At 37.4% G+C, this 16,688-nt stretch overlaps 1 protein-coding gene and 1 pseudogene across 1 annotated transcript in view; one reads left to right on the top strand and one right to left on the bottom strand.

Annotated features, from left to right (window-relative positions):
- The window catches only part of PHLPP1 (PH domain and leucine rich repeat protein phosphatase 1), a 208,557-nt gene that overhangs the window by 100,394 nt on the left and 91,475 nt on the right, over positions 1-16,688 (bottom strand). The window contains exon 2 of the mRNA XM_072758046.1: positions 3,725-3,921. Within this exon, the coding sequence (XP_072614147.1) occupies positions 3,725-3,921 (197 nt within the window). The remainder of the gene's footprint in view (positions 1-3,724; positions 3,922-16,688) is intronic.
- Positions 8,988-9,596, top strand: LOC140599004 (transcription factor BTF3 pseudogene; annotated as a pseudogene).

Raw genomic sequence — 16,688 nt, 5'->3', positions numbered from 1 at the left:
CCAAAAGTAGGGTACATGTTCCAAATGTTCTAAGAGAGCAGAGCCTCCATCAGACTGGGTCCCTTTACAGTTATGTGAAAAAAGAAATCTCTACCAATCCACAGTGAACAATTAGTGGAATGAAAAAAAGCAGTTATGTTAAGTTACTGACATCTGGGAGGATTTGTTACTATAGCATAATTTAGCTTGTATCAACTGATACGTTGACTGCTCAATAATTTCACAATCAAAACACTTGCATATGTTACCAAATGTCCCCTTTGGGCACAGTAACCCTAGTTGAGAACTACTGCCCTAGAAAAACTACTTGCATACCAGGAGGCATATCAATGTAAGACTATTTCAGCAGCATTATTTATAATAACAAAAAACTAGAAGCAACCCAAATGTCCATCAACAGGAAAATTACTTAAGAAATTATGAGAATTTAAAACATTTACAGAAGAGAACATTGAGAACATTATACAGAAATGAAAACCACATACAGCAAGCAACATAGAATCTTATTATGAAACAACATAATATTTAGTGAAAAAATTCAAACACAGAAGCCCACACATAGCACAATACCTTTTTTATTGGATCAAAAACAAGCAAAACATAGTTACATGATTAAACGTATTTCAAAAAAGAAAATGATGAATATATATTTTAGGACAATGGGTGGATACCTTGGGGTTGGGGGGGGCAATGGGACAGATATAAAAGAGAACACAGATAGAAACACTGGTACTGATAATGCTATGATTCCTAAACTGAATAGTACTTAAAGGTTATTTGATTTATTATGCATCACAATTTAGCAATTATTGAGTAAAATATTAAAATATTACTTTTAAAAATCTATGTTAAATTCTAAAGGATAAATAACATAATAGTTGCACAATGAATAGAAACTTGTCTATTAAATAAGTTTTTCTCAACATTAAATTTTAAGAGTGCTTCATTTAATTTCATATTTGGAATTAACTTTTGAAAATGTACCCTAAAGGACCATGCTCTAAGTGGTGTGTCAGATTTGATTATCAACAAGTATTGCTCAGTTATGGTCAATCTATCTCACACTTCATTTCTAGGTATCTTCATATATATTTAAAAAAACAAAAACAAAACCTTCCATTTACTCTTAGTTTTTCCTTTAACAGAATGAAACAGTGAACAGAATGAAAAAAGGAACAAATAAACATTAATGAAAACTCAGATTGCAAAGACTGAATTATTTTTCCCTAACTTGGTCAAACAGGTTTTAAAAGACTGTTTTTCAACATACTCAATTATTTTTAAAGGCGTAGTGCAAAACAGGTTTTACAAGGTTTGTCTGTGAGAAAAGGAAGCTATTTCAATTTATTCAATAGTAGAAATCCATCCAATAATAGGCCTGGGAAACAAGACAAGTTGCTAGCTCTGAATGAAAATGCTAATTATAACTCGATCTTCTGACCTTATCTGAACATTCCATTGCTTTCCTGCCTCTGCTTCTCTGAGCACAATAATCTTTCTGACCATCTACTTCATATGTCAAGAGATTTTTCACCCTTCAAGTTCTACTATGATTGCTACTTCCTTCATCACAAACTTCCTTGATTCCCCACAAGAAAATGTAATCTCTCCTTCCACTCATCTCCTGCACTACTTTTCTGCATGTCTCTTAGAGCAGATATTGTTGTGCCCATCCTTCACCTCTGGATAGGAAATTATAAGCAATTCAAAGGCAGAGTTGATGACTTACCCATCTAGGTATTTCTGGGACACCAAGCAAAGTGGCTTCCCCACAGAGGTTATTTAATAAATAGTTATATTAAATTTGCCTAAGCAAATGCCTAACATCATAGAGAAGAAAGAAACAGACTGTTGACCTAACAGGACATCAAACATTAAATATGCATTTTTAATGATGACCTACATGAGTAATAATGATAACTAATTTTTCAGAATTCAATGCAGAGGACAAAATCTTCAGTAATAAGATACCACTAATTCTTCAATGCTCAGACAAAAGGGAAGTAATGGTTTCAAAAGAGGTGACTGAAATAGATCTAAACGTACCTGTCAGCCTGGCCAAAATCTTTTTTAAATGATCAAGTATTAGTCTTAGGATTAGAATGCATAATAGCACAGGGATGGATGGGGATCTGACATGGGGTATTTACATAAGGAAAGACTAGTTTAAATGAAGAACGAATTTGCCATATAGCAGGTGAATAACAAAGCCATTTACTACTGCACACATCTGATTTTACCTTATGCATTTCTAATCCCTGGAACCAGCAGATCAAACATGTGCCAATTTTAAAAAGTTCACCTTAACAAAAAGTTGACTTTCTTTCCCCCCCCCCTCTATTTATATCCTCCACGTTCTTTCTGTCTTCTTTCCAATGCCCATTCAGGAAGAAAAATGGTAAAGAAAATATTTGCCTAACATGCCCCCAATTTTCAAAAACCCTTTTCTTCATTCAAATTCGCCTTCCCATTTATTACGAGATTATCATATCATTTAAAAATCAGGAAATACTAACATATAATTATATGGTAATGATACTCCTACCAACACTTGGGTATTAATAAATCGATCTGGCAAAAAAAGAATGTAACATTTTCCCAAGCAATCTGGTTCTTTCTCTTTTATAAATGATAGGAATAAAATAATTATGCCCAAAGCAAACCAGCTAGTAATGTTGGAAAGATCCACCAGCTATATTACAGCTTTTCTCTGAAACAAGTTAACATTTCAGGTTCAAAGATTATGATTGACTAAACTAAAGTGATAAACTAAAAAATGCTAACTTTGAGGTACTGGGGGGGTGGTCAGTTGGTTAAGCATCCGCCTTTGGGATTATTAGGTCGTGATCTCAGGATCCTGGGATTGAACTCATCTTTGAGCTCTGCACTCAGTGGGGAATCTGTTTCTCTCTCCCTTTCTCCCTCTGCCCCTACCAATCATACTCTCTCTTCTCTCAGAAAAAAATAAAATCTTAAAAACAAAACAAAACAAAACCCGCTAGGGGCAGCCTGGGTGGCTCAGGGGTTTAGCGCCGCCTTCAGCCCAGGGCGTGATCCTGGAGACCCAGGATCGAGTTTCGTGTCAGGCTCCCCGCATGGAGCCTGCTTCTCCCTCTACCTGTGTCTCTGCCTCTCTCTCTTTCTGTGTCTCTCATGAATAAATAAAATCTTTTTAAAAAGAATTTAAGAAATAAAGACTAAAAAAAATCAAAAAAACGAAAAACAAACAAAAAAAACCCGCTGACTGCACTGGTTACTATACAAAAAGAGACAGGTATGCCGAAGTTGGATCAAAGATTCATACAAGAAAGAGAGAGTCTAACCTTTGGTAAGCATGTTTGAATGGTCCTAAAGCCATGGACTTAGGGATCATTATTATACTATACTACACAATACAAACTCAAGATACCAAGAGATGTCTACTCATAAAGAATAATTCATCTACAGCCTAAAATATAATCTAGAATTTTAGTTGCTCTGTTTTCAGGCCTATAAGTAAGATGCATGTACTAACAAAGTGATAACCACGGAGGCCTCACGTGGGCCAATGGCATTGTTATCTTCCACAACTCTACCATCCAACAATGCCCAATGGTGGAGCACAAGAGGAACTGAATTAGATCTTAGATGAGTGAAAACCATGGGCCCCATATTAGAGAAATGGCTCAAAGTAAGCTTAATGACACTAGGGAACCTATTAGTATTTTTTTCATTTTAAACTTACTTTTCCACCAATTAGTGGCAAAACATGCATCTTTCCGGTCAAGCTGTCTTTCACAGATGATACTATTAGGCAGGTCCCACACAGGATGACTTGGCGTCTGGTCCATCGGTTCACTGGCAACTGCATTTTGCCTTTACGGACATTATACATTCCTGAGAGCTGAATCCGTTCAGAGCCACCGGTGCTGTGAGGTTTTCCTGAAACAAACACAAGCAAATATTTCAGTCCAAAGAGTTGGGCTTTTTTCAACTCATTGGCATACCGGATAAACTACCAAGGCAACAGAGAATAATTATTGGGCAACAATCTAATTTATAATTGAAGGACTCTGAAATCTGCAGTCATACAATTATGGTTAAAAACTACCACATCTACTCCACAGGCGCACTTTAATTTTAGATAAAGAAAAGCTTTTTCCTTAAAACCCTCAGAAAAGACCATTTTAAGTCCTCTGTTATAACCCGTTTTATTTCCTTCTATATCTTCACATTTTTTTCCTACATTTAAAAAAGGGGATGACTTCAAGATTTTTATAAATAGCTAGTGTTTATTTAAGTACATTAGGAAGAAAATATTACAGACCAAGACAGGAAAATAACATTCAAGATCCAGCATTTAACGAAACTAATCAGTTTTAATGGAATTAAATGCTGATATATTTTCCTCCTACAGTCACTTAATGAACACTTAAGTGTTCTATCTATTAAGAAGACAAAAAATATTTAACTTCTCTTTAATATATAACTTTCTTAATAAGAAAATACTACTAACAAGATAGATTTAACACCAATCTATGAAGGATGGTATGTGGTGGTGCTTGTGACTCATGGAGGGAACAATGAGAGAGAGGCATCAAAGACAAAGATGGCTCTGGGAAAGATCTTAAGAATCTTCGTGTCCAAGATGGAAATAAATTTGGCAAACTGACACTGAGACAAATTCTATCAAATGGATGGGAGAACTACTGTGATTAATGTATGACAACATTATAAACAAGGGGAAAAACATTCCCAGTTGTAGATACTGGATGTATAATAGCAAAGAGTCCTGAAACCCATGCTCAGAAATAGACTAATGAGAGACATGTGTCCTTAAGTAGGACCTAAGCCAGAAGGGTTATATTTATTTGGAAATTTGCCTAGTTGCCAAAGGCTAGCAGAAGAAACATATTCAAGGGAAATATATTCTTCTTTTTTTTTAAAAGATTTTATATATTTATTCATGAGACACACACAGAGAGAGGCAGAGACACAGACATAGGGAGAAGCAGGCTCCTCACAGGGAGCCTGATTCGGGACTCGATCCCCAGACTGGGATCATGCCCTGAGCTGAAGGCAGATGCTAAACAACTGAGCCACCCAGGTGTCCCCAAGGTAAATATATTCTTATCAATATTAAAAATTCACATAAATACCAAGTAGTTTTGGTAGATGTCTAATACCTACTAGAGAAGGAAACAGGAAGAGCAGGAGCACCAGAAATAGATCTCAAGAGATCCAGAGAGTTGGAACCCTCCCAGTACATACCTTTGGGCAGAAATAACAAAACCAACAGGTTTGAATTTCACTTCCTCTTTCTCCCAGTATATCAAATGTGTTATAAAATAGATACTGCACACTACATAATTTTGCTGGGGCTGGGCCAGAATGAAGTGTAACAGTGGTTCAGCTATTTGAACTTGGTGCCCAGCAAACAACTACACAGAGCTAACACTCTCAAGGGGGCTGAGAACTCCACTGAGTTGTTCAGTTACCAGATGCTAATGCCCCACAAAGAGGTAGGAAGCTCAGGAGACTTCAGGTCAGACACGACTTGCCAAAGTCTGCCAGTAAGGGATCAGGCCACAGTCATTTGCTTGTCCCCTTCTGTATAAGTTCATTTACACCTGGAGAGAAAAATGCTCAGACTCCCAGGCTTCCTTTCTACATGACAGACTCCTTTCTACATGACAGACTCTTCCTGTAGGGAAGCAGGTAAGTGCAAGACTATGGGAGTTCTAATATTCAATTTCCATGAATGTAAAAAACTAATATTCTGTAATGAGGAATCTGATCTAAATATGCGCGCGCGCGCATACACACACACACACACACACATTTTTACATACTGGTTAAGGAGGAGACATTTTATTTAGCCACACCTGAGTGGCTTCAAGGACACTTGTTAACCTGTCACATTTATGTATATCTGTGGGTAAGTAGATCTACAACAGTGGTACATAAAGACAGCCATGCAAATCCCCAACTCCACAAAAATGCTAGAGAAAGCCCCAGAACAAATCATGTTCTGATAGAGGGGACTACATGTCCCAGAAGGGATATACGTCTAGGGGAGTATGGAGACATCAACAGAGACAGGTTTTTTATTCTCTCGTTAGAAAAACTCCCAAAGGGCCTAATGATAAGATCAGTCTGTCCTTGGAAAGCCCTAAACATCCCAGTTTGAATCAAACCCCTTCTTGTCTTATTCTGAGTGAATTTCAATGTCCTTGTGGTCGGCTCTCTGCCTGGGTGTTCCAGATCAGACACGTCCTCAAGACTTGCCGTGTTCAAACAGGGCTCTGGGGAAAATGGAGAAGAATAAGTACTATATACCTGGGCAATCACCCAGATGCCTCCTTTGTGTCAGACTTCCTTATTCTATGACATAAGGAATATTTTATCTCTTCCTGCCAGTTCTCAAACTTCTCAATTCAAAGGAATTCTAATTGTCCTATGCTCTAATAAATATTAACAACACCAAGTAACCAATGCCTTCCAGTTCAAAGTTGGATCAGTTGTTTAAACTTTTATTTTAGAAATGTTACTCTAATCCCCTACAGGCTTAAGGCATTTCTTACAGGATCCAAGAGGAAAAACAGACAGCAAAAGCAAGGATTTCAAGTTGATCACAGCAGAGTGACTGAAGTCTCCTTCAGTCTTTATCTATTGGTAGGGAATTTTACTAAATAAATGATTAGAAGAGAAGTATTTATTTATTTAAGAGAAACTACAGTCTGCTCTCCTACAATATTGTGATTCATTAATACCAATTAGCTCATAGGATTGTAAATAGGGGAATGGTGTCATTTTAACATGCATATTGTGTTGATTCAAAAAGATTTACTCTAGAATTAGAACTTTCAATAGCAAAGAAATAAACCCACAGCAAATATGCTGTCTTGGTTCCCACAAGCCAGCATTTCTATTGTTCTGTTATTGTGCAGTTTTAATATTCCTTAAGGCAGTTCAACTTCCAAGCACACTAGGATACCCGAGTGGGCCCTATGGGTGATCTCCTGAGGCCCCATCATTATTTTTGTTAGTATTTTGGTTATAAAGATGCATGGACTTATAGTCCTACCCCCTTCCAGCTGCATTTTCCCATAAACCTTTTTATTTTTTTAATTTACAATTTTGGAGAACATGAGAATTTTCAGGAATATATATAAAGTGGCAGAAACACCTGTTATAACTACAAAAGCACTGAAACAAGAAAGAAATAAGTACAAATTTGGTTGTTGCCAATCACGTCTTTGCTAAATATATAACCGAGCCTATCACTGTAGAAGTTTAAAAATATGTCCATAAAATTCTTTACAATTCTTCCCTCAACAGAGCGTAATTCCACTCCTCTTGCACGTGACTAAGTGACTCTCTTCTAACAAACAGAATGTGGCAGAAGTCAATCAACTTCTGAAACCAGGTTGTAAAGGGCATTGTGCTTCCTCCTTGCTCTCTCTAGGATCAGTGCCTCTGGGGAAACCAGCTGCCATGTCACAAGGACACTCTGGAAACCCTATGAAAAGGCCAACAAGGTGAGGCACTGAAATTTCCTGCTAACAGTCGGTGAGGGGCTGAGGTCTCTTTTCGGCAGCCACGTGACTGAACCATATTGGAAGCAGATCCTCCAGCCCCATTCAAGCCAGTGCCCCCAAGACATTACCGACTGCACAGCTCATGACACTTGAGCCAGAAGTACTCGGCAGCTAAGCCACTCACTCCTGAACTCCTGATTCGGAGAAATTAGGGGATAATAAATGTGTGGTATTTTAAGCCATTAAATTTCAGGACAATAACTAATACAACGTTATAAAGTTGGTTTCACTTAATTCTATTACCTGAACATAGTATTACTTAAATAACCCACATTTCCCTAAAATCACCTACAAATTTACAAACCGTTGTATAAACTAATGAGGGTCTACTATAACCAGAAATAGTAAAAAACAAGAATAAGAATAGAATATTAAGCAATCATAATTTCCAGAACTTTAGAGAATGAAAGTACTCATCATGATATGGCACCAAAAACTAAGAAAGTCTGATCGCTGTACGAAAGTTAATGGAAGAACTGACCATGTCCCTGGAGCTGAAAATGGTCAGAAATGAGTGCAAACACTGAACCCTCACCTCACCTCCTCTACCTTTAGAGCTCTGACTGATAAAACTCTAAAGCATGTTTCTTATTGCATATAAATCCTTAAATCCTTCTTGACTACTTTCAGTGACAGAAAGACTGAATTAAATTACTTGCCTAGGGTCATTTCAAGAGCCGGCGAAGGATTTAAACAACCCATAACAAGGTCTAGAGACCTGAGCGCTGAAGTGGCACCTGGGAATTCTGTCTCACAGCTGAAAGCCTAAACAAGCTCAGCAAGACATGCTGGCAGGGGCTTTGAAACAGATTTAAGACTAGCTGCTTTTAGCTAATGGAAATGACAACCAGCTGCTAAATAGATTTGAGGAGGGTTAATTTATGTATCAGATCAAAATATATAAAGTCAACTGCCCAGTAAATCTTGCTTCTTACTGACAGATACTCAGTTTGATTAGGTTTATCTGTATCCCCAAAATTACTGTAGACCCTTATTGCAGAGAAATCTCATGACTTGAACCTTTCTCTAATCTCTAAATTCTTGAATACCACTAGAGCTTATAATTTCCCTTAAAATATTAATTAAAACAGTACTTGGAAAATGTGAGCTAGCCCTTCATATTATAGATTCTATAAACACAGAGCCAAAATAATTTTTTAAAACTCCACCAAAGCAAACTCTAATATAAACTGTAATAAAATTAGCCATGAATCTAAAAAATTCGAGAAGTCAAAATAATGATTACCATGACTGCACACTGTATGTAATATATAAGTATAATAAAATACTGAAAGGAGCTGTCATCTTGAGTTCCCGCGTGTGTGCACCTAATCTCACCTGGTCCACCCGAGACCCCTTGAGCACCAACCCTATTCCCCCACGTGGTCCTATTTCTGCTCCAACAAGATGAAAGAAACTATCATGAACCAGGAGAAACTCGCCAAACTGCAAACACAAGTGGCATTGGTGGGAAAGGAACTTCTCGCCGAAAGAAGAAGGTGGTTCATGGAACAGCTACAGCAGATGATAAAAAACTTCATTTCCCCTTAAAGAAGTTAGGGGTAAACAATATCTCTGATATTGAAAAAGTGAATATGTTCACAAACCAAGGAACAGTGATCCACCTTAACAACCCTAAAGTTCAGGCATCGCTGGCAGCAAACACTTTCACCGTTACAGGCCATGCGGAGACAAAGCTGATGACAGAAATGCTACCCAGTATCTTAAACCAGCTTGGTGCAGACAGTCTGACTAGTTTAAGAAGACTGGCTGAAGTTCTGCCCAGTCTGTGGATGGAAAAGCACCACTTGCTCCGGAGAGGATGATGATGATGACGACGACGAAGTACCAGATCTTGTGGAGAATTTTGATGAAGCTTCCAAGAATAAAGCAAACTGAATTGAGTCAACTTCTGAAGAAGATAAAACTTGAAGAAGTTACTGGGAGCTGCTATTTTATATTATGACTGCTTTTTAAAATTTTGTTCATGGATCTGATAAAATCTAGATCTCTAATATTTTTAAGCCCCAGCCCCTTGGACACTGCAGCTCTTTTCAGTTTTTGCTTATACACAATTCATTCTTTGCAGCTAATTAAGCTGAAGAAGCCTGGGAATAAAGTTTGAAACAAGGTTAATACAGTTCTTTGCCTAGGAAAAAAATAAATAAATAAAATGCTGCAAGGAAATGCTGAATGAAGACAAATTACAGCAGAGGGCTTCTAACTAGCCTGCACCAAAATCACCTGGAAGGCTTTCTCAAGACAGACTGCAGGGTTCCACTATCCAGAGTTTTCAATTCAGTAATTCTGTGAGGGCTACCCATTCTGCTGATGCTGCAGGTCTGAGAACCACCGTTTGAGACTCACTGAGCTACAGCCTTACGTTAACACCGTCTTTTCAACCTAGTGATCATCAGTCTTTGGTTGATAACCAAAGAAGCAAATGCATCAAAGCTGGGGAAAGGATAAGAAAGGCAACTAGGAATGAACTAGAAGAAGAAAATGCTGCCTTCAGACCCTCAGCTCTCCTTCCTTTCCTCATCTCTTGTCCTCACAAGAAACTTGTCTCATCTCTCAGGCATCTTTAGAATTCCCTCCATTCCATCATCAGAATTACCCCTTAGTTGTCTGAATACCCAAGGGTCACATCTCTTTTTGGGATCTATACTCAGAGAAGGTATTTTCTTCAAAGGGGGGTTTCATTACAATCTTGCATTTGCAGAGACCATAACCCTTCCCTGCTTTATGAGTTCCTTCAGCTCAGGTCCAGGAGCAATACATGGCTGGCAGGTGTGGCCTCCCCTTATTAACTTCACATTTGGCAAAGAAAATGCATTTGAGAAATTTCATCAAATCAACTTTCACCTGTCAGTTCAATGTCTTCACCATCTGTTACTTCCCAGAAATGGCAGTCTCGTCTCCCGGTGCATAACCAGAGCATACCTTAAGAGCCTTTCAACAGTGTCCTGAGTTTTTCTTTTTCATTGGATGAGCAATTGTTTCCTTGGCTAGAAAAAAAATCACTGTAACAGTTTCACTAACTTTTTATTGTCATTTCCATTACAGTGCACGGTTGACTTGTTCAGGTCCATAGGTTTGTCAAGCTTCTGCCACATTTAACACTCTTAAATTACCTACAACTTCTATTTTCTGGCTAAAAACCATCACTTTGGTAGACTGAAGAAAAATTCTCATCACCTGCTTTTCCAGCTGGCTTTATTTTTGTCATACTTCTCCACAAAGGATAATGTCATAATGTCATAAGCATTAAAGCATAAAACACCATGAGTGAGGAGAAACAGATGAACTTCTCAAAACCATGAATTAGGGCAACAGGCCTCCTGGTATGTCTGATTCAAATGCAGGCCTCAGAAAAATTACAAATGACTATTTATCATGAAGCGTGGGAGGCCTTGGGATGACTAAATCTTAAATCTGAGAATGTCTAAGGTCCAGTATACCCATAAGTGGTCTCAAAAGAATAAACACACTCACTACCTCCTTTAGATAAAAATTGTGACTTGTGTCAGAGGTGATGCATACCGCTGTGGGCGTGGAAATCAGGATGATGAGGCCAGACAGCACCAGAGCTCCTGCTGAGTCAAGTCTTCACTCACTGAGGGATGCTTTTATTAAACGGAGGGTTACAAAGTTCCAATGAGGCACGCACACATTCATAAATAAATGCTAAAATAAAAATTCTAAAATCAAGCATGAATGATTTCTGGATAATCCACATCACTCCTCTCTCCTATTAGTAAAAGAGACCAGATACATTTCAGTCCCTTTGTTGTGAAGAACAGACTTTAGCCAAGATGACTTCACAATGTTACAAAGAGCAACGTCCACACAATCCCATTAAAATGCCACATGATTCAAAATGTTTATCCACAGTTTTCTCTGGAAGGTGGGGTTCAAGTTTATGCTCCACTTTATAACGCACACCGAAAGGTTTAAATTTTGTAACAGAAACAGATTCCAAGAGCAAAACTCCTAATCCCTCTCTACTGCATTAGTTACCTTTTTCTCTACATTAATCTAGATTCAGATATTCTAAAGGAAGTTAATCTAGATTCAGATATTCTAAAGATGACCTGAAAAACTATCTTCTACCAATGTCACCTCAGAAATGTCAGAAACTCACTCACTCTAAATAGATGACCATCCCTCAGTTTACTAGGAATCTCAAAGAAAACAATTACAAAAACCTCCCCTAAATTAGTCCATTTACATGATTTACCTATAGGTAACTATGGGAAACTTGAAGAGCTTTATTTTAAACCTTCTCAGAATAAAACACAAAATGTACAAAGCTCTCACTTATATTCTTTTACTATTTTAAATACAGCCCAATAATCAAAAGTTTAGAAGGGTAGTAAAAATACATAAATAAACACAATCCTACTTTCTTAGTAGCATTACAGTTTGAATTTTTTTCAATTTATTTGCAAATCATTTATATTCTTGTAATCATAACATACACATTATCTTATATCCTGCTTTAGCCTCTTCAAATTGTATCATATAGACTTTTCCAAATTGTCAGTCATTCTATTTTAAAGATTTGCAAGATACTCCATAAATAATCATTTGTTTACTCATTTCATTATTGACTATTATTTCCAAATTATCATTGTATGAACTGCCGAATCAAAGTACAAGGTTTTTTTTTTTTTTGTGACTCCCAATCTCTCTTTAATATTGCCAGTTCTTTCTAGGTAGCAACTTTAAATTAGCTATAAATGAGCAAAATAAGCAAAATGAGTAAGAATAAGCATGCTTCCACTACTAAATATTTTTCCTAAAGAAATGAGTGACCTTTGCAGACATCCTAAGAACATGTGAAAAAAACAAAAACACAGCACACTAAGCTATGTTATTCAAAAAAATGAACCCACATCCATTATCTATTTGGAAATAGGTGTCAGATTGCTGATACCAGTAGATGTGGGTTTTTTTTTTTTTTCAGTAGATGTGTTTGAATAAGACATGGGAAGCCTCCACTTTTTAAAGAATGATTAAAAGAAAATAGGCTAAAAAAGCAAGGGAAGGGAAAAAATGGCCTATAATTTTTCTGGTGAAAACTTTTACACTTGTACACGTACACAGCATTCTGATTTTATCCAGCACTCTATACTGTTTTTCCTCTCTGTTCCCACCTGCCCCTCCCCGCCCCCCACAAAGCCCAAAAGAACAGCTTTTTACCAAATGGAAAAGTCAGAGGGAGAGGTAACTTTGCCATAAATCACTAACTGGTTGTAACTACAAAGAGTAACAAAACACTCAGCAATGGATAAAAACACTTCCAAACCACAATGAAAAAATAGTTGTAATTGACTGTCATGGATTTTACAGTGCTTGTTATCATATAAGCATATTTAATAAATCTTTCAGATCTAGGGTACTGATTTAATTCTTTGATGACCAAATCATTTATTCACAAGTCTTTTTTTGGTCTTCGGAGGGTTCTAGAACCCCAGAACTCCAGGCTGCCTGGGCCTTAGAGTTCCTCCAATGAACCCCATTCTGTGGCTTGTAAATGCCAGAGAGTAGGCCAAATACACAACCTACCAGCTGTGGCCCTTTCCGATGTGCAGGTCCAAAACCTAGCACAATATCTGGAACAGACTAAGGGCTCAATGAGTACCTGCTTTGTCAGTGAATACACTCCCATGTTTAGGCTAAAGGAAACAAGCACTTCTCAACATACACGGCTCAAATTACAAAAACTATGAAGTCTATAGCTGGGTATTTGAAGAAGAGACAGAAGAAAAAAAATACATGGCTCAAAACAAACTTTCTAAGCTTCTAACAATTTTTAGTTTATATTACAAAGGAAAACATTCATCTAGAATTATCAGCCAAATATTTCAAACTTCTTTTCTAGAAACATAAAGGGAATCTTATTTTAAGTAAAAAAAAGGGGGAAGCCCAGGTGGCTCAGGGGTTTAGCGCTGCCTTTAGCCCAGGGTGTGATCCTGGAGACCTGGGATCAAGTCCCATGTCGGGCTCCCTGCATGGAGCCTGCTCCTCCCTCTGCCTGTGTCTCTGCCTCTCTCTCTCTGTCTCTGTGTCTCTCATGAGTAAATAAATAAAATTGAAAAAAAAAAAGTAAAAAAAAGAAGGTTGTTGTATCAATGGGCAGATTAAAGTCATTCAACTAAATTACAGTATGTATATATATAGTTTGACAAAATAAGTCTGTCCTTATTTCCATCATAAAGTATATGAGGAGTATGATAATAAACAGATACAAATATAAAGACTGTAGATATAACCCAAAGATGAGTAACAGAGATCAGAGCAAGAACAATCAGAAAGGAGGATAAAGGGGAGACTCTATAAGTCATTATTCCTCAACAGGAATAGTCATTTTTAGAAGAGTGACTGGAAAATCTAAATCCAACATCCAAAATAATAAAATAAAAGCTTTATGGCTAGAAAATATATTAAAATGATTTTTAAAATATGAATATACCAAAACACACTTTTGTATACAGTAATGGCACATATTACATATGCTATTTTGGTAGAGCCTGGCTGGATGTTCAACAATCCCATTTCATCTTCCTGGATGCACATAGTAACTGCATTTGTCATCCTCTCCTGGAATTCTGCTGAAGTCTTGCAACTAGTTCTGGCCAAGAAAATGTGGGCAGAAATACATAAACCACTTCTAGATCTGCCTATGCCATACATCCTCTTCCACAGGCTCCTCACCCACTGACCAGCTGGATGAAGATGGTCTAGAGGAATGCTCAGGATGCTCAAGGGGCTGGTGAGCCACAAGATGGAAGGAGCTCAGGTTCCTGAGTCACTTGGAATGGAGCTACCTGACCAGAAACATCAGCAATGGACTTGATCATGAGAACAAAAGAAATCTGTATCATGTTAAAGTATAAAATCAGTATGATTGGTTGGTGCAGTAGCTAAAACTTCTCTAGCACAGTTATATTCAAGTCAAAATTTCACCCTAACTAGAACTGAAATAAATTGTTATCATATTGCATGAGCAAACTTCTAAAACTAGGAACACCAATATGCATAAGTAGGGTGCAAAGCCTCCCACCTTTCTTACGACACACAAGGGGAAAAGGGCTGTGATCGACTGTGCTGTCACAAGGGAGGGGCAGAGGTAAATAATGCTAGCACACTTCTTACAGATACCATCCATAACAGCAGTCAATTCTCCAGAAGAGGGACTGTGAGCAGCAACTTGAATATCAGCTATAGTGGCTCTGAAAGTTGCAACAATCCATCTTTCATCGAAAGTTACTCTTGGAATCCTAAACTATCTGTATTAGTCATGGACCTACATGCCTAAGTCTGCCACAACAAACTACCACAAATTGAGTAGCTTAAAACAACAGAAAGTCGTGGAGTCTAGAAGTCTTATATCAAGGTGTCTGTGGGGTTGTCTCCTTCTGAAGGCTCTAAGGCGAGGCTGTCCCATGCCTCTCTCCTCGCTTCTGGTGGTTACAGATAATCCTTTGACATTCTCTGCCTTGTGGCCACATAATCTCAATCTTTGCCTCCATCTTCCCATCACCTTCTTTGTGTGTAGCTCTGTATACCCTCTTCTCTTCTTATAAGGACACCAGTCCTTGGATTTAGGGCCAACTTTAATCCAATATGACCTCATCTTAACTTATTATAAATAAGCAAAAATACTAACGTCACATTCTGAGGCACTGCATGGACATGAATTTTGGGAGGACACCTACTACATTACTGATCTCTGATCTAATCAAGTCTATTTTTCTTTGGTTTTACGGTTCTTTTTTCAAAATGTGAGAATTACATATTTATACTACCGCCTTTATTCAGTATTGCTATAGTGTATTCTCTCTATAACATAGCGAATATATTACTAAGTTTACAATAAAACTTACTTAATCATTAAGTATCACCTAAGATCAAGCAATTTGTGCTAGCTGAGTTCTAAAAAGATTGCTAGGTACAACATCGCATTTTGACCTTTAAAAAAATGTTAAAGGCAAATGCCCAGGCAAACAAAAGTATCATGTCTTTAAGCACAGTATCTGGAAATTCAAACTAGAAAAGATACATGAAGCATTCCACGATTTTTGTCTGTAGTAGGGCAATAGCTTGGCTAAAGACCAGTAATTGGCACATCAGTAGACTGTGCCAATACCAGCACTTCATTTCCCTCAACGTCAAACAAACTTCTTTCGTAGTTAAACAAACCTCATTGTTTATTTAACTGTCTTCAAGAGAAGCTCTTAGCACCAGAAGACTTAAAAACCATGAAGATTTAAACCTGCAGACTATTAAAATCTTATGTATTTTTTTCCCACAATTTTACATACTTTTGGTACATAACAACTCCAAATGACGCTAGCATCCATTAATTATATAAACCAACCAGATAGTGAACTAAAATGCCAACACATGTACAAATAATGTGCACATTAGTTATAAAACACTGAACAGAAAGAACTTACTGAGAAAATACCAACATCCAGGGTAAAAAAAAACTCACCAAAAAAAGCATACTCAACAATCAATTAGTTGTAAGATGTGCTAAAAAATGCCAATAAAATCTGTAATCAAATGTATTCAAGGTCATCACTATATATCATTCTATCTTGGACTAGCAACTGTATCTGTGTAAAAGTAGAAAAATCATTCTCAATTTTCCTGTCCTCCTCATTATCTTCTATTCTTATCAGCTCTATTCCCCAAACATATTCCAAATCCAATAGCTTTCACCTTTTGCTGACTGAACAAATTCTCAATTAATTCCTTTGTTTCCATTCTCTTAAGTCACTGTGGCAGCCATCCACAACCCCTGTTGTGAGTTGAAATGCATTTCCCAAAAAAGATATGTTCAAGTCCTAATCCCCAATACCTGTGAATGCTGCCTTATATGGAAATAAGGTCTTTGCAGATGCAATCAATTTAAGATAAGGTCATATTGGATTAGGGTAGCTCTAATCCAAAGACTAGTGTCGTTTTAAGAGGAAAATTGGGACACGGTCATATGAAGGCAAAATGGGCATGTGATAATGGAGGTAGAGACTGGAGTGACAGTTGCAAAGCTAAAGCACACCAAGGATTGCCAACAACCACCAGAAGCTAGAAAAG

Source organism: Vulpes vulpes, chromosome 5 (assembly GCF_048418805.1).
Source record: "Vulpes vulpes isolate BD-2025 chromosome 5, VulVul3, whole genome shotgun sequence".
In the NCBI taxonomy this organism is placed as follows: domain Eukaryota; kingdom Metazoa; phylum Chordata; class Mammalia; order Carnivora; family Canidae; genus Vulpes; species Vulpes vulpes.
This window is presented reverse-complemented; position numbering and strand designations above follow the sequence as displayed.